The sequence below is a fragment of the Glycine max genome, chromosome 2 (genome assembly GCF_000004515.6).
Source record: "Glycine max cultivar Williams 82 chromosome 2, Glycine_max_v4.0, whole genome shotgun sequence".
In the NCBI taxonomy this organism is placed as follows: domain Eukaryota; kingdom Viridiplantae; phylum Streptophyta; class Magnoliopsida; order Fabales; family Fabaceae; genus Glycine; species Glycine max.
The window spans coordinates 354,830-377,189 of record NC_016089.4 but is presented as its reverse complement, the minus strand read 5'-3'; the positions used below and the strand labels follow the sequence as shown (position 1 = coordinate 377,189).

The 22,360-nt window shown below is 34.3% G+C and overlaps 1 protein-coding gene across 2 annotated transcripts; it reads right to left on the bottom strand.

Annotated features, from left to right (window-relative positions):
* Positions 1-3,290: 3,290 nt before the first annotated feature.
* Positions 3,291-21,171, bottom strand: LOC100789649 (serine/threonine-protein kinase tricornered). Of its 2 annotated transcripts, XM_003519605.5 has the most exons (14): positions 20,941-21,162; positions 18,874-19,251; positions 18,387-18,561; positions 13,774-13,857; positions 13,462-13,703; positions 13,100-13,319; positions 11,443-11,522; positions 11,220-11,304; positions 10,185-10,316; positions 9,979-10,092; positions 9,833-9,880; positions 6,541-6,625; positions 5,844-5,900; positions 3,291-3,756 (listed from the first exon to the last, which is right to left on the bottom strand). In XM_003519605.5, exons 2-14 carry the CDS (start codon positions 19,092-19,094, stop codon positions 3,656-3,658), a joined length of 1,644 nt encoding a protein of 547 aa, XP_003519653.1. In that variant the 5' UTR covers positions 19,095-19,251; positions 20,941-21,162; the 3' UTR covers positions 3,291-3,655. The 2 variants fall into 2 exon arrangements, with proteins under 2 accessions (XP_003519653.1, XP_025980201.1); XM_026124416.2 differs by lacking the exons at positions 3,291-3,756; positions 5,844-5,900; positions 6,541-6,625; positions 9,833-9,880 and having other exon boundaries at positions 10,003-10,092; positions 10,177-10,316; positions 20,941-21,171.
* Positions 21,172-22,360: the final 1,189 nt, after the last annotated feature.

Genomic DNA, 22,360 nt, shown 5'->3' with positions numbered 1-22,360 from the left:
GAATGTATACATGGGAATGTGTTGTAATAATAAGATAAGTTGTGAAATTTCCCAAAACTTAGAAAAGTTTTCAATTAAAAAGTGAGTAAAACACTCTTTAAATCATTCATGACACATTTCTTGAAGAATTTGTTAAAGGTTCATGATAAAAATAATTTAGGAATTAGTCATATTCTATATATTATATTTGGATTACACTTAAACATTCTTCTAAACTGATGTAATCTCTAAATTAATAAATTGTCTATTATATATATTGCTTCCGGTGATGATATTGTTCCTTTGTGAATTTTAAGTTTTGGAACGGTTTGGTTACACAAATATTATTCACCAATATTAATGTGACACAAATATTAATGTGCGAATTTAGGGATTAAAAATAGATATTATTCACCAAAAAAAAAGTTTCAACTTTAATTTTTAAGAAGTTGTCACAAATTAAAGATGGATAAAATGAATAATCGTCCTATCTTATATCACTTCACTATTAAATGATGAAATATAAAAAAATTGACACATAAAAATAATTAAGAATAAAAAATAATAAAATAACACAAACATAACAACAAAAATAATAAAGATATATAGCACTAATGGTGGTGGTGGTGGTACTGGTGATGATAACCGTGACAACAACAATAATGATGGTGCCAATGGTGATGGTAATGGGAATTGCGGTTGCAAAATGGTAGTGATGATAACAGGGACGACAACGACGGTGGTGATAGTAGTGGTGATGCTAACGACAATGGTAGAATAATGGTAGTGATAATAATGACAATAATAATGGTGTGACAACAACAATGATAGAATGGTGGTGGTGGTAGTAGTAGTAGTGAGAGAGTGTTTTTAAAACTAAAAACGAAATTCAAAAAAAAAAGTTTTGAAAATAAATGTAAAAGTATTTCAAATTGATTTAAAAATCATTTTAACTCCATTTTTGTCAAACACATTTTATTTTAAAAATTGTATTTGAAAATTAAAAATAAAAAACTCACAACTACTCCAAACAAGACCTTACAAAAGCTAAATGGTAAACCTTGCTTAGTTGAGAAGAAGACACACAATTGCAAAGAAGTTAATAAATGTTAAGAGTATCAATGAAGGTTAAAACTATTAGTACAAGATTCTTCGGATCTTTTGAATTTTGAGTGAGATGGTTAATAGGGTTAGTTTATTTTGGGCATGTCCAAGTATCAATGAAGGTTAAAACTATTAGTACAAAATTCTTGGGATCTTTTGAATTTTGAGTGAGATGGTTAATAGGGTTAATTTATTTTGGGCATGGACATGCTTTTAAAATCTTGAGTTTAATAGTTGTAGGATCATATTTTTTTAGAGGTATTTAAAATTGAACTAAATTGTTTGTAAATCATCAAACTGATAAAAAAAAATAAAAAATCATTTAAACCAAAATTTGCAAAATCCAAAAATATAAAAAAATCACATATTTTTCCAATTTAGCTTATTTTTATATCTTGTTATAAAAATCAAATCAAACCGTATATTATAATTATATTGATTTTATTGGAAGGATATTTAGCCTTACGTAACTAGTATGGATATTTAGCATTATGTAGCTAGTCTTCAACTTGGTGTTCAAGTGTTTGATTCTCCTCATTCAAATAGCATCACCAGCTTTTCATGGCTTTTAGTTTGGGCTTTTAGCCTCTTGTAGCACAAAAAAAATAATTAATGGTGATAGTATATGATTTATAATGTTACTTCCTTGTATAATAAGCTTGTGACATACTGATGTGATTTTTGTTGTAGTAATTAATAATAAGTTTTAAATAATATATTATATTTCCTTGTTTTATATTAGGATAAATATTTTATTTTTATATATTAAGAAAATATTGTATCAACATAATTAAAAAAAATAATATTAAATATCAAGTTATACATAAATTATTATTATATTACAAAAAGAATTAGTAATAAGTCACTTTAGTCGATAGCTGGACTAATTGATCAAGATTGACAATCAAGTCAACTAACTATTTTAGTTGATAACCAATTCAAAATCAATCGATTACGGTAATCAATCGGGCTTGCCACATTAGTTGATAGCCTATTAAAATTAGTGAGATTGAGTTAGGATTTTTAAGTTTGGGATTATGACTCAAAAGGTTCAAAGATATCCAAATCATCTGCATATATGAGGTATAACTCAAAGGAGTAATTTTCACTAAATCTACTAATTCATGACCAGGCAACAAATTTTTAACTCGCCATTGAAAAAATCATTTTTTACCCATTCTCAAACTAACCAATTTTCAAAGTTATACTTACTGGTAATAGTCTCTTAACCTACCAACATGGTATAAACATAAAATTCACAAATAATCCCACCCTAATATGTTGATGTAGCCACAGATTCAATCTCTAGGCTTGTATATATGAAAAATATTTGTTAGAATAAGTCTAACTCTAGAATATATCTTAGTAATAGGAGAAGTTAATCCTTGACTCTCAATCAAAAAATACCTTAGATTCATAAAAAAAATTTCTCTTGGCCGATTATAAGTTCAATGAATCAAATTGATTCATGCAATTAGATTTATATAACCAAACTTAAATATATCTTTAGTCCTCAAAATATAATAGTCTCTCTACTTTAGTCTTCCAAATTAAAAGATATTTAGTTCTTCAAATTCATAAAATATTTTTTTAGTCCTTCATATATGTTTTTATTGTGCATCAAACAATAAATTTGAATTCAGTTTGTCGGAAAATATGACTAAAAAATATATTTCTCAAATTTGAGAGACTAAAAAAAAACATTTTAATTTGGAAGACTTTAAAAAATAGATCCTAATTTAGGAGACTAAAAATACATTTAAGTCTTAAAATCATATAGAATGAGATGACAAACCTTGATTTTTGCATAATTCACATTTTAAATTTAATTCTTAGGTCATAAGAAATAATCTTGGTTTTTTTTCAGAATTTTTTAAACCAAAGATTTTAAATAGGAGTCTACACAAATCAAGTTGGATCGAGTTTAGAAAAAGTGAAGTTAGAAAAACTATAACTAGTACTACCTCTGGTCTTTTTTTAAATAAAAAACAAATTATAGTGTAAAATACACTTGTTATAAAAAAAGAACAGGTAGAACTAAGCATAAAAATCTAGAGATTTTGTAAATAAATAAAAGGCACAAAAGCCTCTGGAACCGATTGCACAATTTTGTATGTCACTAAAGAAAGATAAAGAAAAAAAGACTGAAACTTAAAGGCAAGGATTTCAGTTGTAAAGTTTCGGCCCTAATGTCACAACAGAAAATGTAAACCTACAAACCAATCAATCTCTATATATTGTACAAAAATGTGAATTGCACATCCTTATCAGCATTTCAACTTCAACAGTAACTTAATTACAGGAGAGAGAGAAAACTATGATATTTAACACATTGCAGTTTGATAGAAGGTGGATTGAAGAATATACACCTTAATTGATTTTTCTACACGGAAAATATCCCAGTCAGCCAAAAAATTCAGCCATCCAAAACCAGAAATTTCAGGGACCTGGCTTCCAAATCCATCAACTCCCATCTAACAAAAGAATGTGAGAAAATGTATAACAATCAGTAGTCATCAACATTTGGTTGTGACCATGGCCATATAGAAATCCTGCAAAATATTGGTGTAAATCATTGTGATTCACTTTTTTCAGGAACTTCCATTTGAGGAGGTAAGAGGTTTAAGAAGCTCCCTCTGACAGGTTGATTGGCAGCCGTAGCTGATTCATCATCTGTGTCATACAATAAAATTAATTCATTAAAGACTGGAACAACCCAAACCAGAAGATATACCAACATATGCTTCAATGTTCAGTGCCAAAAAGTAAGGGCAACTACATATGAGGAAATTCTCATGAGTAATGAATTTCTGATGCCAATTTCATAATGATAGTGAGGGTATGGCAGTTCTAAAAAGCAGGATACTAGTGCAAGATTAGGCATTTGTTTTATAAACACATTTTAAAGGGCTATTAGTGTTACTGTTCATATGCTACTCCATAAGACAGGCATAAAACCATGATGTTTAGATAACACCGAAGCCTATCTAAGTACAGGGCCATACACACTTGACAACCATTCTTTATAGCAGGCAAGGCATTGGACATGAGACCTTTAGTATCCAAAATGCTAATAAAGGAAAAGTCCAAAATACTAATCTCACTGAGGAAAAGTCCAAGCCATGACATGAAAGCACCATATGAATTAGGAGATAGTTTGATAGGGACTTGGGCATTAGGGAGTGTCTAAGTCCCATATCAACCAGTATGGGGTGCTCAGTGAAGTACTTAAGTGGGGAGTTCCTCAAGTGCTTAGGTGCTTACCAATTGCAATCAGAGCTAGCTGTTAAGAGTCTCAGAAAGGACTGCTTACAAAGGGGCTGACCAAACAGGTTGATTGAAGTGTCATATACAGTGTGGTCATCAGGCACTGACTCTTGTTAAAAGATATGATTAGATCTTTAAGTAAATATGGAAATAGGGAATAGCATAATCTTACCTTAATTACACTAGGGATCACTTACCTTAATTGTATCATTATTCTCATTATAAATAAAGGCGTATTGAGGTCATCCAAGACACACAATTCATGAAATTCTATATGGTATCAGAGCTGGTTATTCTTGGTTGAGGTATCAAAAAAATCGTGTCTCACCAGGGACCCACTATCCCCAGTGGGCCCTTCGCTCGTCATCTCTGTCCAGCGACTTGTTTAAGCTTTTTCAATGACCTTTCTGGCAAACAACCTGCGGATCTGAACCACCTTCTGCCGATCTACGTCACACCATTGACCGTGTCTTGAAACAACCACCAATGTGATCTCACACGCATCCTTTTGCTGTGCCAAACAGTTCCTGTTCCTGACACATATGGCCACCGATCCGACTATTGTTTGCAGAGCCAGGCTCGCCGGACAGAGGCGCACAAAGCCCAGTCCTTGCAGCCCCTCTTTACAGTGAAAAGTACCATGTCACTGCTCTGCCCTAGTTTGGCTGCCTTCTTGATGCCCTTTTGTCGGTTCCTACCACCATCACCTGTCTCTGGCAACCCTGATGCCGCAATTGCGTCTCTGTCTACTGCCACACACACTTGCATCTCACAATCTTAGTGTGTGCTCTTTTCACAGGTGAACAGTACCCATCGCAACTGCAGACCTCCTTTGGCTGTTGCCGAGCCATCATTTATCCGGCATGACCACACAACTAGAATTGCCTTTTGTTTCTATTGGGTTTACCATATTTCTAACAAGCTTGGTGCATATGACATATATGCTCCAGCTTGAGGGGGAGTGTTAAAAGATATGATTAGATCTTTAAGTAAATATGGAAATAGGGAATAGCATAATCTTACCTTAATTACACTAGGGGTTACTTACCTTAATTGTATCATTATTCTCATTATAAATAAAGGCTTAGTGTGGTCATCCAAGACACAATTCATGAAATTCTATAACTCTCAAGGATGGTGTTAATTGCTATGCTAGGAACATGGGTATTAACGGGGTGCCTAAGTCTTACTATGAGATGTTGAGTGGAGTACTAATGTGGCTTGGTTCCCCCCCTCTTTTTTCTTGTTTTTTTATCTATTTCATTTTAAGATGAATAAAATATAATCTTCTAATATGTCAAAAAGCTACCCTGAGACACAAGTAGAAGGAAGAAGTATGTGCAGTTCCAGAATGGAATCATTCAGTATCACTACGCACTACTCTTTAGTGAAGTGAACTATTGCATTTGCATCTAAAACATATCATCAATACTTTCACAGGATATATAGAAAGACAAATATCTCAGAATAGGAACACAATAAGATATTCTTACCAAATAGGGCCTTAATAGATGGTCTTTTAGGTTTTGTGTTCTTCTTCTTCAATTCAGCTGATAATGTACACAGAAATTACTCGTGAGAAGTGCAATGATGAATCAATGAGATGGTTAAAAAATGAAAAATAAAAAAGGAAATGCTCTCTTTCAGACTAGCCGGGTTCACCAGCATGATCTTTGGCAAAATTATGGTATATTGAAATTAAAATTACTCAATTCATCAGCACCCAAAATTAGTTATTAATATTTGTTTCTCATATAAGCAAAACTGCATATAACAACCTTTTGAAAGAAATATCCATCATTTTTCTCCAAGACATGTTAATTTAAAGGGCACAATAAAAATGGGCTCAAAGAAACTGGCATCTGTTTAAGGAAACTGTAAAATTAGAAGCAACTTGAAAGATTTTAATTGCATGGCAATAAACATCTCAACAAAGAGTTAATCCATTGACATGTTCCACCATGCAACACAAAATCTCAATTAAACAATTTTGGAATCAAATTAAATTGGCAAGAGAATAAAACATTGTGTTACATTCAATGATCAAAAGAATCTTTAAGTACACAATAAAAATATATGTTAAACAGGAATATTTTTGTTCTGGAAAGAAAATGATGAAAAAGAGATGAAAGCATTCTATATAACAATTATGATATATATAGATATATATACAGAGAGAGATGTAAGTACCAATTCCAGGTATTTCATGATCATTCACGATTTCAAAATTCTTGTATGTGTATCCGACGAAGTTAATATCTTTAGATGGCAGCATCTGCACCAAATGACACAACTAAGAAACCCAGACTTCAACAACGTTCCGTGTAAATGCAGATGATCCATGATTTTCAAATCAAGAGGCGATTGTACTCAGGGTTCCCATTAACACAATTTTTGTCAAATTCCAGAGTCATCCAAAGAAAATTTCATTTGCAAACCAAATAGTTTTATTACTGGAAATTACTCAAACCAATTCGAACTTCATAGCAGCCTATTTTCTCAATTAAATAACAAATGGCCAAGATTAGTGTTTCATCACAAGAGAAACCAATGGGAGATTAATGGTAGATAGATTACTGGATAGGTAGATATATAAAACACAAAAATATAGAGAGGAACTAATGAAAGCAGCTTTCCTATTGGGAAAAACCCAAGTCTCACATTGGCTAGAGATAGTGCCAAGATAGAGTATATAAGCGGAGGCAACCCTCATCCTATGAGCTAACTTTTGGAATTGAGTTAGGCCGAAACCCACATTCTAAGATAGTATTAGAGCCTATCCTAGATCCATCAAAAGGGTTGTCCACCATGTTATCCATGCACCAAGCCCAAAAGTGTTGGGCGTGAGGGGGTGTATTGAGAAAAACCCAAGTCTCACATTGGCTAGAGATAGTATCAAGATAGAGTATATAAGTGGAGGCAACCCTCACCCTATGAGCTAACTTTTGGAATTGGTTCAGGCCAAAACCACATTCTAAGATGGTATTAGAACTTATCCTAGATCCATTAAAAGGACCACCCACCATGTTATCCATGCACCAAGCCCAAAAGTGCGCGTGAGGGAGTGTATTGGAAAAAACCCAAGTCCAACATTGGCTAAGATAGTGCCAAGATAGAGTATATAAGTGGGGACAATCCTAACCCTATGAGCTAGCTTTTGGGGTTAAGTTTGAGGCTTAGGAGTGTTGTTAGGAGTAGGATTTTGGGCGAAAATGCTGTTGGAGTTGGAGCGGAAGCTGTCACTGCTGTCAACATAGGTGGCAGTGGGGGAGGAGCTGGGGAATAAATGTTGTCGGTTGCGGAAGCCATGAACAAAAGCTAAGGATTGAACCTTGCTCTGGATACCATAAATGAATCTTAGAGTAGAAGAGAGAGAGAATTGAGGTTGAGATAAAACTCTGTTAAGAGCTTCTGTTATTGAAAAGAAAAACCCAAATGATTCAATACAGGTTCAGGTATATATAGTTAGACTAACTGCCTAACTATCTTAACCAACAACAGCTATGACAGCTGTTGTGTAGTTAAGTAACAGACTAATAACTAACCTAAAAGGTTAGTTAACTAATGAAAGCAGAAAAGGAAAAAGTATAAACAATACAATGGAGTTGAATACTCCTATATAATTTAAACTGAGTGTATAATACTTGTGATAAATAACCCAAAATAATCCAAGTGTATAATTTAAACTTCAAAGGAGGAGCTGAGGCCTATGATTGATGGACAACCAAAGAGTAGCCGTCTTGGCAGGGTACACTCCCAATAAACCTAGCCTCAAATATGTACACATTGAATGAAGGAAAATCCAAAATTCATTATCAAATATTAATCAAAAGCAGCCAAAATCAAATGTTTATCCCTATTAGAAAAAAGCCAAGTCTCACATCAGCTAGAGATAAGGCCAAGAAAGAGTATATAAGTGGGAGTAAACATCACTTTATGAGCTAACTTTTGGGGCTGAGTTAGACTCAAACCCACATTCTAAATTGGTATCATAGCATGTTTCCTCTGGGAAATGGCAATGCTAGAGGCAGATTGAACCAACCTCAATGCCTAGAAAATATTTGAGTGGACCCATGTCTTTCATCTGAAAGTGACTCTGAAGGTGGGATTTGAGCCGACGTATACCAGCAAAGTCATTACCAGTGATGACAAACAAGGTGAGAGCCACCAGAAGTAGTAAAACCAGGAGGCTGATCCATGTAAACCTCTTCCTGCAACTCACCATGCAAGAATGCATTTTAATATCCAGCTAATGAAGCGGCCAATGGCGGTGGCCAGAGGTTGGTAGATGGTCATATACCATGAATTGTAAACTTTTTGGGCTTGGCGTGTATAGATAATATGATGGGGTAACTCGTTTAATGGATCTAAGATAGACTCTGATACCATCTTAGAATGTAGGTTTTCTTTTGAAAGGGATTCTTTAATAATGTGTGCCATAGAATAATTGCAATACATTAATCATTTGTAATTGTTGAAACCAACTAAAGTCCACAATCATTTTATATTATTTATTTAAGCTATCAGTAAATTATCGTGGACCTAAAATATTATCACAGAAAGTTTACAGGATTTGGACACGACCATGGACCTAAAACACAGTCGATGAAGTTATTAGGGATAGTTTTCCCAAGCATAGTCGCATTTCAATTAAATCATCAAATATACATACAAGATCCAATTACCCAGTGGCTGCTGAACTAGATCTTGCATGCATATTTGATGGTTTAGCCAAAATATGACCATGCTTGGACAAAACTATCCCCAATGATTACATCGACTGTGCTTCAGGTCCAAAATCATGTCCAAACCTTGTAAAGTTTCTTTGATAATATCTTAGGTCCATAGTACTTTACTGATAGTTTAAATAAATAATATAAAATGAATGTGGATTTTAGTTGGTTTCAACAATTACAACTGATTAATGTAGTGCAATTATTCTATGGCACAACCTATTAAACAATCCATTTCTCTAACAAAAGAAAACCTACATTCTAAGATGGTATCAAAGTCTATCCTAGATTTCCATTAAATAGGCTACCCACCATATCATTCATGCACAAAGCCCAAAAAGTGTTGGGCATGAGGGGGTGTATTGGGTGAAACCCAAGTCTCCCATGGGCTAGAAAAAAAGACCAAGATAGAGTTTATAAAGGGGGTAACACTCACCTTATGAGCTAACTTTTGGGATTGAGTTAGACCCAAACCTACATTCTAAGAATCCCAAAGATCTATTTATTGACCCAATATCCAAACACCCTAATAAGTTATTTCTATTCTAAGATGGAATAAGATAATCCAAACACCCTAATAAGATCCCTAAATAAAAACAACAATAAATAATCCCAGATGAAAGACACTAATTGTGAAATTAAGAACCTTAAACAACGGCCCAATCTACATATGTGATATTAACAAATGGTACAGTTACAGCAATTCTTGTAGACCAACTACATACAAAATTTAAATAACAAGAACAAACCTTTCTCCACGGCCCTGCCTTTGAGGAAGGTACAGTTTGCTTGTCCCCCTACACATCATTAGTAAAACAAAATATCATGACACTAGTTCACTATGAAAAAATGATTAGCTCTTCTATATCCATGAACATAAAGATATATAATATACCTCCTCAAACTTCTCAAAATTTTGAGTATCTAATTCATCATTGACCTCAGGTATGAAAGCAGCCTGCATTTGGTACAATTTGTCCCATTCAACACCTTTGAACCATGGGTGAGCCTGGACACAAAGATGACCAACCACTTATTGGTTACTATACTAGCGCATTCATGTATAAACTGTAGAACTTAGAAAAGAACACACCACAACACCTTTATTTCATCAGCTCCTTTGGTTCCAAGTCTCTGCTCCACATTACATAGGAGTCTACAAATGAGATCCTTTGCCTCTGCTGAAAGTTTAGCTTCTTCTGGAAATTTTAAAGTAGTTCTCCAAGTTACTATCTGCGTATTGAAGGTGAAGTAAAATAAGATCATAATTGATGAAGACAAAAATCCATACAATAAAAGGAATCCATTGAAGCAATCAACATGGACACATTATAAATATTGGATAACTATGAAATGTCATCTATTACTATTGCTATTACTATAAAATATAAAATCCTAAAACTGGCAACAGAAGCATGATACAGAATAATTTACATGCAACAAATAACTATAAGAAGGGGGAAAAAGTAAACAGCATCATAAGAAAAGAAAGAAAAAAATTTGTACATCAAGAAACCATCTCAGTTTTTCTTTCTGAAACTTGTTCCTCATAAATCAATACTCAACATTTCTAAGCCTTTCTGAACTTTATGCCATCTGTTAGATTATTTTTATCTAAAAAAGATGCAATCACAGTTTCCCATTTAACCCAGAGCAGCATTCTCAGTTATGGTCATGCTTTTCAAGCCTCTTGACATTTTCTGTAAGACATTAACCAGATAATGTTTTAAATGATAATTACATTATAAGGTTCAAACAATTATGGGCACTTATGAAGCACAGGTACACACTACACACCTCTGTTCTATTGACAAGTATAATATTTAAGTATTGCCATAATAAACAGTGAAACCTGCTTTCCTGGTTAGGCACATATCCATGAATCTCAATTAGAAACACTAAAGCTCAAAATATAGGACCCCCTCCAAACAAGGGTAAGGATTATATGGTCTAATAAATCCAGGAAAATATCAATAGCAAGGTGGTCAAGAAATACCAGTAATTTCTACCTAGCTATTTCTAAAGTCCAATATGACAAGAATTCAATGGACTCAAAGTCCCACACATTGTAGTTCAACTCATACAAATGCATGATGCATTGGAAAGGAATTCATTAACAGGGGGTCCATATGCTACCTTTCTACAAGTCAACATTGGTTCATCTGAATAAAAGGGTGGATACCCCACAAGCATTTCATACATTATAGCTCCAAGAGACCACCTGGAAGCATTGACACAACATTAGAATGCATTGACACAACATCAGAATGCATTGACACAATAAGTTTAAAAGGGGGAAGGGGGGTGGCCCTTAGGGAGACTTTTGAAAAAGAAAAGTAGAAAACATATTCTATATTACCAATCACATTCCACGCCATATCCTTTCTTCAGAAGAACTTCTGGAGCAATATAATCAGGTGTTCCAACTGTAGAATAGGCCTGCATTATTGCAAAGAAAGAAAAGCTTAAAATGCCATCAATCTATATAGTTATCGTATGGCGAGAAGGGGAAAGAAAACTTGTCAAAACTGAGGCAAAAACTAGTGGTCACCAAATTTATATGTTACAATTATTATGTTTAAGGTAGGGAAGGAAGAAAAGAGAGAAAAGAGACTACAAATTACAAAAAAGCAGATTGATATATGCTGTGAATGATATTTTCTGAAGGAAAGGTCACTAAACCCTATTTATACTAGGACTTGGAGTGCTAGACTTCTAATCCTAATCAAATAAGGGTACAAATGACTTAAAGGATAAGATAAAATCTGTAAAAATAAGATAAGGTTGCTAAGAAAAGATCTATAAAAATAAGTAACACTATTATCCCTAAAATAACATAAATTATCCAAATCTAGCATGCATCATTCTCTCCCACTGACATATTTTATAAATATTCTGATAGCCCCATCAAGCCAAAGCTAACTAAGCTTTAAGCATATATCAATCCTATATATCCTAACTCTTTAAAACAGAACCTAACAAAAAATATAAATGGCCTCCATAAAACATATAGCTGGAAAACAACTCAAGGATGTAATGTTAGAGTGGTGAGTATTTCCAAAGAGATAACTTAAGATGATGGCTGGAATGACCATTAGCCTGTAAAAAATTTATTGGCAGGCAATCATGTATAGCAAGGTTAAACCAAACAGTTAGTCCTTGTAGTCTACTAGATTTGTATTTTGGTCCCTATAGTTTATTGGCTTTGTATGAGGGAGAGCCTTGGAACAATGGTAAAGTTACTGCTTTGTGGCCTAGAGGTCACAGGTTTAAATCCAGGAAACAGCCTCTCCAGTTTCCACTTGTGGGTGTAAAGCTGTGCACATCTACCTTCCCCAAACCTCACTTAGTGGGAGCCCCATGTACTTGGTCGCCCTTTATAGTTTGTTTTTGGATCTGTGCCTATATTTTAACCTTTTTGGAGTGTGGTCCCTATTTATACGATTGGATTTAGTCCCTATAAATTGATATCTAGTCATTAAGATATCAGTCCTTATTTTCTGTGAAAGATTGGCCTTATAGTTTCATATTATTAAGGTAATGGGAACAAATTCAAATGAGAGGATCTATCAATATCCCCCAAAAACTGCCTATAGAAATAAATATATCAACATCCCAAAAAAGAAAAGACAGGATATATATACATTTAGGTCCCTGAGATATTATGTGTTCTTTGATTCCCAAAAGTTTCTGTTTATAAATTGGTTTCCAAATAGATGAACTTGTTAGGAAGTTGACAATTTCGGTAGGGTGAACTTGTTATCAAGTTAAAAGTTCAAGGATCAATTTGCATATAGAGAAACTTACGGGACCATAGCAACAAAAGAAATATCTTTCAAGGTCTAAATGGTATATTTATTCCAAAAAATATAACATAAGGATAAAAAATCTAACTCAGATGAAACTATAAGTAATTAAGGACTAATTGTTTATTTTATCCTTAAAAATACAACCTGAAAATTAACAAGGAATAAATAAACATAAATGTTTATGGATACTAATATTGAAAGGCTTACAAGCATTCGTCGATTTTTCTGCCAATGCTGCAGTTGTTCCTGTTGGGTTCGATTAGGAGCTGCAGGACGTCCATCACTTTGGAGGGCTCCACTTCTGTTAATTCCAACAGAGAAGTCCTTTTCTTGAAGATTACTGCAGTCTAGCGGTTTACATAATCCAAAATCTGATAATTTCATGTGGCCATTTCTATCTAGCAGCAAGTTGTCAGGCTTGATATCTCTGGAATGCATTTAAAAATCAGATTATTAAAAATATTTATTGATCCAGACGAAGACCGCCATAAGTATCATTGATCCGTGTCATAAAAGCATACCAAAATTTACCATCATTTGACGTTATTTTTTTACAGCTTTGAGCTTACCTGTGGATATAATTATGTTTATGAATTGACTCTATGGCTAGGACAGTCTCCCCAACATAGAACCTGGCCTCATCTTCTGTTAGTATATCCTTCCGCATCAGCAATGTCATCATATCTCCACCAGGTAGATACTCCATTATGAGATATAAAAACTCCTCATCTTGAAAGGAACAATAAAGTTTTACAATGCAATTGCTGTCAACTTCAGCAAGTAGATTTCTCTCAGCTTTGACATGTTCAACCTGAAAGTGTATCCAATAAGTATAAGAAAACAATATATACACTAAGTCTCTAACAATGTGATAATTTCACCTGGCCTCTACGTAGCATCTCTGATTTCTTAAGCTTCTTCATAGCATATACATGACCAGTGGCCTTCTCCCGGCAGATTCTAACCTATGAAAAGAAAGAATTGCAAAATTGTAACAAATCATCTGATAAATATCTTTATGAGAAATCTGGTTATGCAGCAAGACATATATATATATTGGAAAAAGAAGAAGAAAAAAACTCATTACTAGCCAAAGAGGCTATGTAATAGAAACTTGAGAGAAGATATTTTGATAACAGAAAATGAAAGAGGAAGAAACTTTAGTTTCATTAACCCAACTAACTCAAGAGTACACATCTGTTTATATAGGGAAAACTGTTAGTTATGACAGCTGTCATTATCTGTCAATAACTAACTCAACTGTAACTAACTCACTAAGAGTTAACTAAGCTAAACTACCTGAGACTGCAGTTGAATAACTGCAGCTCTCTTACAATACTCCAACACTATGCTATATATACACTGTCTCCAAGCCAACTTCTTGATAAAACTCCACAGGCTACTGAATGGTGGAAACAGCTATATGCATAAGTACATGACACAAACTGGATTTTTCTTTTCAACTAAAATAATTCACAAAATTCATTGTTGTAATAAACAATTTAAACTAGCAGAGGTCAAAGACTCAAAATACCGATGGTAAAACTCCATTACCACTACTAATTTTGAAATATAAAGATCCACTGCAAATCTGCATTCAACAATTTTAAAGGACTACTCCCTGGCATACCCTAAGTTATATCCTTAATCTACAGTTTTCTACCGTATGTATAGAAACCTGTAGAATACACACCACCAACAACAACAACAACGCCTTATCCCACTAGGTGGGGTCGGCTACATGGATCAACTTCCGCCATAATGTTCTATCAAGTACCATACTTCTATCCAAATCATTAAGTTCGAGATCCTTTTTGATAACCTCTCTTATAGTCTTTTTGGGTCTTCCTCTGTCTCGAATTGTTTGTCTTCTCTCCATCTGGTCTACTCTCCTCACTACAGAGTCTACCGGTCTTCTCTCTACATGCCCAAACCACCTAAGTCTATTTTCCACCATCTTCTCTACAATAGGCGCTACTCCAACCCTCTCTCTAATAGCTTCGTTTCTAATTTTATCCTGTCGAGTCTTACCACACATCCACCGCAACATCCTCATCTCCGCTACACCTACTTTATTCTCATGTTGGCTCTTGACCGCCCAACATTCTGTTCCGTACAAAATCGTCGGTCTTACCGCAGTCCGATAAAACTTTCCCTTTAGCTTGATCGGTACCTTTGCATCACATAACACCCCCGATGCTTTTCTCCATTTCATCCATCCTGCTTGAATGCGATGATTCACATCCCCTTCAATTTCCCCATCATCCTGTATTACAGACCCAAGATATTTAAACCGTGTGACTTGAGGGATAATATGGTCTCCTATTTTCACCTCTGAGTTAGAAACCCTCCTTCTTTTGTTGAACTTACATTCCATATACTCCGATTTGCTTCTGCTTAGGCGAAAACCATGTGTTTCTAGAGCTCGTCTCCAAGTTTCCAACCTCTCATTCAACTCCTCCCTCGACTCTCCAAGGAGGACTATGTCATCTGCAAAAAGCATGCATCTCGGCGCTATCTCTTGGATTTGTTCCGTGAGGACATCCAGAATTAAGGTAAAAAGGTAGGGGCTAAGGGTTGACCCTTGATGTAAACCAATTGTGATGGGAAAATCGTCTGACTCTCCACCCTGTGTCCTAACACTAGTCGATACCCTATCATACATATCTTGGATAGCTCGAATATATGCAACCCTAACCCCTTTCTTCTCTAGAGCTTTCCACAAAATCTCTCTAGGCACTCTATCATACGCTTTCTCCAAGTCAATAAAAATCAAGTGCAAGTCTTGTTGGGCCATGCGATATTGCTCCATCACCCGCCGTAATAAATAAATCGCTTCCATGGTCGACCTTCCCGGCATGAAACCAAATTGATTCTCAGTAACTTGAGTCTCCTTTCTTAATCTCCGTTCGATCACTCTTTCCCATAATTTCATGGTATGACTCATGAGTTTGATTCCCCTATAATTTGCACAATTTTGTATATCCCCCTTATTCTTATAGATTGGCACTAACGTGCTTCTCCTCCATTCCTCCGGCATGCGTTTTGACCTCATAATTTCGTTAAAGAGTTCGGTGAGCCACTCAAGACTTCTATCTCCAAGAGTTTTTCACACTTCAATAGGTATGTTGTCTGGCCCCACCGCCTTACCATTACTCATTCTTTTCAACGCTTCTTTTACTTCCTGTTTCTGAATCCGACGATAGTACTTATAGTTCTGGTCCTCTTCTCTTGTGTCTAGACTGCTAGAGTCATATCCATATCCATCATTAAATAAGTTGTGGAAATACGCCTTCCACCTTTCCTTGATATCTTTTTCATGCACTAAGACTTTGCCTTCTTCATCCTTAACACACTTTACTTGATCCAAATCTCTAGTCTTCCTCTCTCTACCCTTAGCAAGCCTATATATAGATCTTTCTCCGTCCCTGGTTCCTAGAGCTTGGTATAGTCCGTCAAAAGCTTGGGCTCTTGCCTCACTCACCGCCTTTTTGGTTTCATTTCTAGCTATCTTATACTTATCCCAAGTTTCAGAATTTCTACACCTAGACCACTCCTTGAAACACTCCTTTTTTACTCTAACTTTGCTCTGAACATTTTCATTCCACCACCACGATTCTTTACCCCTAGGTCCAAAACCTCTAGATTCACCCAACGTCTCTTTAGTCAATGTAGAATACACACCACAGTTAAATAATTAATATGGGTGTCATTACTCAATAGGATTAGCAATTCCACCTCTAAATATCTGGAACAATGAAAAATAGAAAAGAACAAAAATTATATGAATGTCAGAGAAAGCTATGAAGCATTAGTGGTTTCAAATTTCAATCTATTGGTAAAAAAACAAGTCCTACATTGACTAGAAACAGTGCCTGAATAATGTATGTAAGTGGCAACTGATGAGCTAACTTTTAGGGTTGAATTAAAGGCCCAAACCCAAATTCTAAAATAGTATCAAAGCCAATCCTAGATTCGTTTTGGGGCCACATACCATATTATCCATGCACCAAGACCAATAGTATTGGGTATGAGGGAAGTATTGGGAAAAAACCAAGTCCCATATTAACTAAAGATAGTGCCTAAATAGTGAATAATGTATATAAGTGGTGGGCAACCGTCACACTATGAGTTAGCTTTTAGTGTTGAGTTGAACTTAAACCAAATTCTAAAGACAATCAACATCTCCAGTCTCCACACATACATATCAGTCAAGTCCTTTTAGTCACTGGAGGAAACAGTAACCAATGTTGTCAAACTCGATATTCTACCTAGGATCAGGAAGAAGGGTAAAAGATCATAACACGGATCGTAAGATCCTACCTAATATGCAAAATTATACTTATATACACATGTATATACATAAAAAATAATATAGATACAGAAAATAACCTCTAAATCACAACATTAAACTAACTAACTGAAATTGGAAAATCATAATCATAAATATTAATATGTAGTGGCTGATAAATGCGAAAACAATCAACCTTCTTTTCCTTTCAATTGATAAAAACAGCACATTTACATTTGCAAAGAAGAAAAGAAAAAGTAAGGAATGTAAATTATGAAACATAAATCAGAAAACAGCAATTCATTCACGAGGCACTACATTTGTTGTATGTACCCATTTCTGGTCAATTATTGCCATTTTCAGGTTTTTATTACATTTTTTACACTAAAGGAAACAGCCGTCAGCCATCATCTCTCCATCTCCCCAATTCTAATAAAACTATAAAGAGAGGAAAAAAAAGGAATAAAATTCTAAAATGAATTTATCCATATATCACTCCCACAACATTCAATCAATCAGCCTTTTGCATCTACTGAGTACAACAAAGCCAACAAACAGCCTGGCAGCCATGATGCCGAAAGCAATGGCAACAACAACCTTAACGGTGATGACCACAGCAGAGAATGAGCACAATCTTTGCCATGGCAGCTGCCAAAGCTGGGTTCCAACACCGACGCTTGAGGATAAAAGCTAGCAGCTCTCTCTAGCAAGCTGAGCAAGTCAAGTTACTCCACCTTGGAAAACAAAAGGTGAGAGACTAAAGAGGAGAGACATGGCTTTGTTGCACTTGCAGAATAGAAGGGTAGAGACAAAAGGTGAGAAACAAATGTTGTGTTTTTGTAACCCTAAAAGAAGGGCAGTTCGTGTTTTCAAAACTGGGTCAGTCCAAGCTGACCCAGAAACCCACCTCAGCCCAGAAAGGCTGCAATTCAACAACCAAGATTGTGATCCAGAAGCTATCTGACCAGGCTCCAATTCAGGCTGCGAGTTAGCTCGCTCCAGGGGCCAAAACTCAGAGGATCATACAAGTCAACAAGGTAACTCGCAATTTTAACAACAGACAGTAACATTATTGCGAAGATCTGTTAATATAAAACTCATTAAGGTCAAACATAAAGATGGTTTTACTTGGATGCATAAAGATGGTTTTACTTAGAAGCATAAAGACGGTTTAACTTAGATGCATACAAAAATAAAGTATACCTCTCCAAATGCACCCTTCCCAATCATAGTCAGGGGCTCAAAGTCATCAGCCCCCATCTTATGTCTCTGAAGGCGCATGATTTCCCTCTCCTTTTTCTCCAAATGCTGAAGCAAGTTGTGTTGCTCTTCCTCAGAGACTTCGGCATCAGCCAACTTCTTCTCTAGCATATTACGTCTGCCAAAAAGAAATGACTTTAGGTCTTATTAAAGACTTGAAACAATTTCTGTTTCCATTAGGTATTTGCACATAATATATCACATCTGAGATAACAGAAAGACAATGTCATACAAAACTATATTCTAGTGTGGAAGAAAACTTGTTTGGCAACAAAAAAGCAAGGGTAATAAGGAAATCACTTATTTCAATCAGCTCAGAGATGACAATAAGCATGCTAAAACAAACTACTTTATATGGTACAAAAATCTTTAATAACATTATATTAGATTGTCATCAAGACCCATAATACATAAATTGAAGTAAAGATACCTTTCCTTCCTCTCCTGCAGGCTTTGCATCTGCTTCTTATAATGATTTTCTATATACTGCTTTGCAGCTTCAACCCTCTGTTTGGTTACATTTGAAGGTGCTTCTTCACTTGTTGGGGGTTTTGACCCTTCTTTTGTCATGCCTGTAGTTTCTTTGTCCTTTGCAGAATTCATTTTATCATTTGACTTGAACTTACTAAACCACCGCCTTGTAGTTTCCATTTTATTTCTTCACCTCTTAAGCTGCCGTTTTTATATTTCTACTTCACCAAACACTAAAGACCAAAAGTTTTGCCAAACAAGGATCCCATTTTACCATTCATGAAAATCAAGGCACTTCTGTTCACCAGAAGAACCAAAGGCACAGTAACTGCTACTTCTGTTCAAACAGGAAAATAAACAACAAAAAATCAGCTAACTTTAGCATCCTCCATATATCAGAATTAAAAATACACACATTCAAGTATAGATGAAGCATTCTACAATCATTAAATAGGAACCACTACTAAAAGAAAACAAAACAAAATAATTCAAGGGCTCATTTGTTATGTGAATCAAGAACAAAACAAAAAAAAAAAGGTTGATCATAACTAATCCAACTTCAAGTAGAGGAACTATCAGAGCAACTGCAGTACTGAGAGTAAAAACTAAACCTAAAACCAAGGATGTCAAACTAATGAGTCTAAGTAAACATATGGAGCTTCCATAGAATTGACTCGTAATCTCAGAAAAGTCTACTTACCTAATATAAAAATTCAAATTAAAACCACCTATTAATGACATATATGTGTATCTTAATACTCTGAACACAACAATAATTAAACATTTCAATTTCATAATAAAGCAAAGTAGTAAACCACAATAATAAAGTAAGATAGCACATAAGTACTAAATAAGTTCAAACTACATAAATGACCAAATCACATATAAATTCACAAAAACATAAGTTCCTAAAGTGAAAACATTTCAAAAAAAGTTGCACTCTTCAAATCATTTGAGCCCTGGGAAAACACTGTCACTGTGGGGCAAAAGTTACATTTGATTTCAAGCTTGTTGACTTGCTTCTTGACTCAAGAGTTTGTGCAAATTTATACGAATTTACCAGGGTTTATCAAGAAAATAGTTTGATGGCAACTTAACTTGTTTTCTCTACCTAGAATCATAAACCTGTAAGAGTCTACGGATTAACTCAAGTATTTGACAACCATGCTTAAAACGTTTCAAAAGTGGAACCATCAGCCACCAATTTCAGAAAACAGGAAGCATTGCCAAAGATCCTCAATTTACAACAAACCTTAAAAACTTTTTGGTTTTCCACATTAACAACACTTTCAGAATTTCTAGGTTTCTTCAAAAGCGCGCACACACACAAATGTATACAAAAATAACAAAATCAAAAGACAGAACACATATCCAGCGCATTGCAGTTCAACAATTCACAGTGCATATTAAAATAACTCTTCTGGGCAGCAAGGAAAATGGTCAAAATGCAATCTTTTTGGACAATCACAAAAAAAAAAAACGATTTTTTTTCCTTTCCCCACATTTTCTCACTGATCCAGTACCAAAATTAAGACCCCCTCCAAAAAAAAAAGAAGGTAAATAAACAAATAAAAATTATGAATCAAAGTCAAGACTGGTCAAGCAACACTAGTACAAGTATTTTGATCTTAAAAACCTTTTGGTTTTCCACATTAACAACACTTTCAGAATTTCTAGGTTTCTTCAAAACCGCATACACAAATGTATACAAAAACAACGAAATCAAAAGCCAGAACACCAATCCAGCGCATTGCAATTCAACATCTGACAGTGCATATTAAATAACTCATCTGGGCAGCAAGGAAAATGGTCAAAATGCAATCTTTTTGGACAATCACAAAAAAAAAAAAACGATTTTTTTTCTCTTTCCCCACATGTTCTCACTGACCCAGTAAGAAAAATCAGACCCCCTCCAAAAAAAATAAGAAAAATAAATGAAAATTATGAATCAAAGTCAAAACTGATCAAGCAGCAACACTAGTAGTACAAGTAGAAATTCGGATTGAAAGAACAGGAAAAAGGGTACCTTGAATCTGGAAGTTGAGAGAGAGAAGGGAGAAGGAGCGTAGAGAAGCAGTTAGCGTTGTTGTTGGTGGAGGTGTTGTGGTTGATGATGGTGACAGTGATGTGAATGCGATGCAGCGATTCAATTTGCTGGTTTTAAGATTTTTGTTGTTTTGTTCTGTGACTTGAAAGTTCATAGTTGAAAGTTGTAAGGCACTGTTAAAATAATATTTATATCTATATATGTGGGATTATTAATGGATAGATATTGGACGCGGAGTTCTGTCTTTCTTTCTATTCCACCTTACCCAACTTGCGGGCAACACAAATACGTTTCTTTGGTTCTTGCTTGCTCCATCATTATTACCAGATATACACATGGATTAATTATTATTTATTTATGTCAATGTCAAAGAATCAAAAGATCCATGAACCAAGACTTTTTTTTTTATCCATCAAAATAAAAAATAATATTAATGATTTACTTATAATAACTCATCATATTGAATCAATTTAATTATACCTCCTTTGACCCAACAAGATTCAAATATATTTTTAATCTTATAATTATAATTTTATTCAGTTTGAGTCTCTAAAAAATTATTAATTCTAGTGTTTTTATATTTTAAAACTTTTTTGAATAGTTTTATCAGCATTTAAACATCAAAATAAAGAAAATGAGAGTTAAGAAATATGTTGGCAAGTGGACCTTAATTGCGAACACTATTTGTGAGTCTTAATCTGTAATGTATTTTCATTGGGATAGGTGAGAGGGGTGGGTATAGTGTCACTTCGATTGATATATGGCTTAAGTGATGTTTATAAATCTTAAACAATCCTTATTTTAATTTATAGGATTTAGTTAAATATTCAACCCAACTCATAATAAATGAATAATGGTAGTTAAGATTTTTTATTACAATCATGATTGAAAATGTCTATCTCGTGGGAAATAAGAATTGCAATTAATAAGTGTATTATTATCATTATGTTATATATTTAATTACTATTAAATATATATTTTTCAAAAAGAACAGTTCTAGTAATGCACAAGTAACTTGAATAATTTATCTAAAGGTTGAAATTAAAACTAAGTTCGTATTTAGAAGATAAAAACATTTTTTTTTATCTATTATGTTATTTAATAAAAAATTAGAATGAGTATACTTTGGAAATCTTTTAAATTGTTACTGCATTGCTCGCAAATGGAATGGGCAATGATCTGTGTCAATTAAATTTAGACTCTATTTATCTTAAAGTTAAAAAATTATTTCTCGCAGTATAAAAGAAATATTTTAAAAATAATTAAACATAATTAAAATAATTAAAAAGTATTAAAGAATAATGACACAAACACAACACTGATAATAACATGTCGATATATATAATACACATTTCTATCATTTTTATTTAGTTTTTATCAATCAAAAAATTACATTAGA

Coding starts and splice junctions, on each gene's coding strand:
- LOC100789649 (XM_003519605.5), bottom strand. CDS start 19,094: ATGGAAACTACAAGGCGGTGGTTTAGTAAGTTCAAGTCAAATGATAAA. Junction 13,320..13,461: donor AAACATAATTATATCCACAG/GTAAGCTCAAAG, acceptor AATGCATTCCAG/AGATATCAAGCCTGACAACT. Junction 9,881..9,978: donor ATTTTGAGAAGTTTGAGGAG/GTATATTATATA, acceptor AATGATGTGTAG/GGGGACAAGCAAACTGTACC.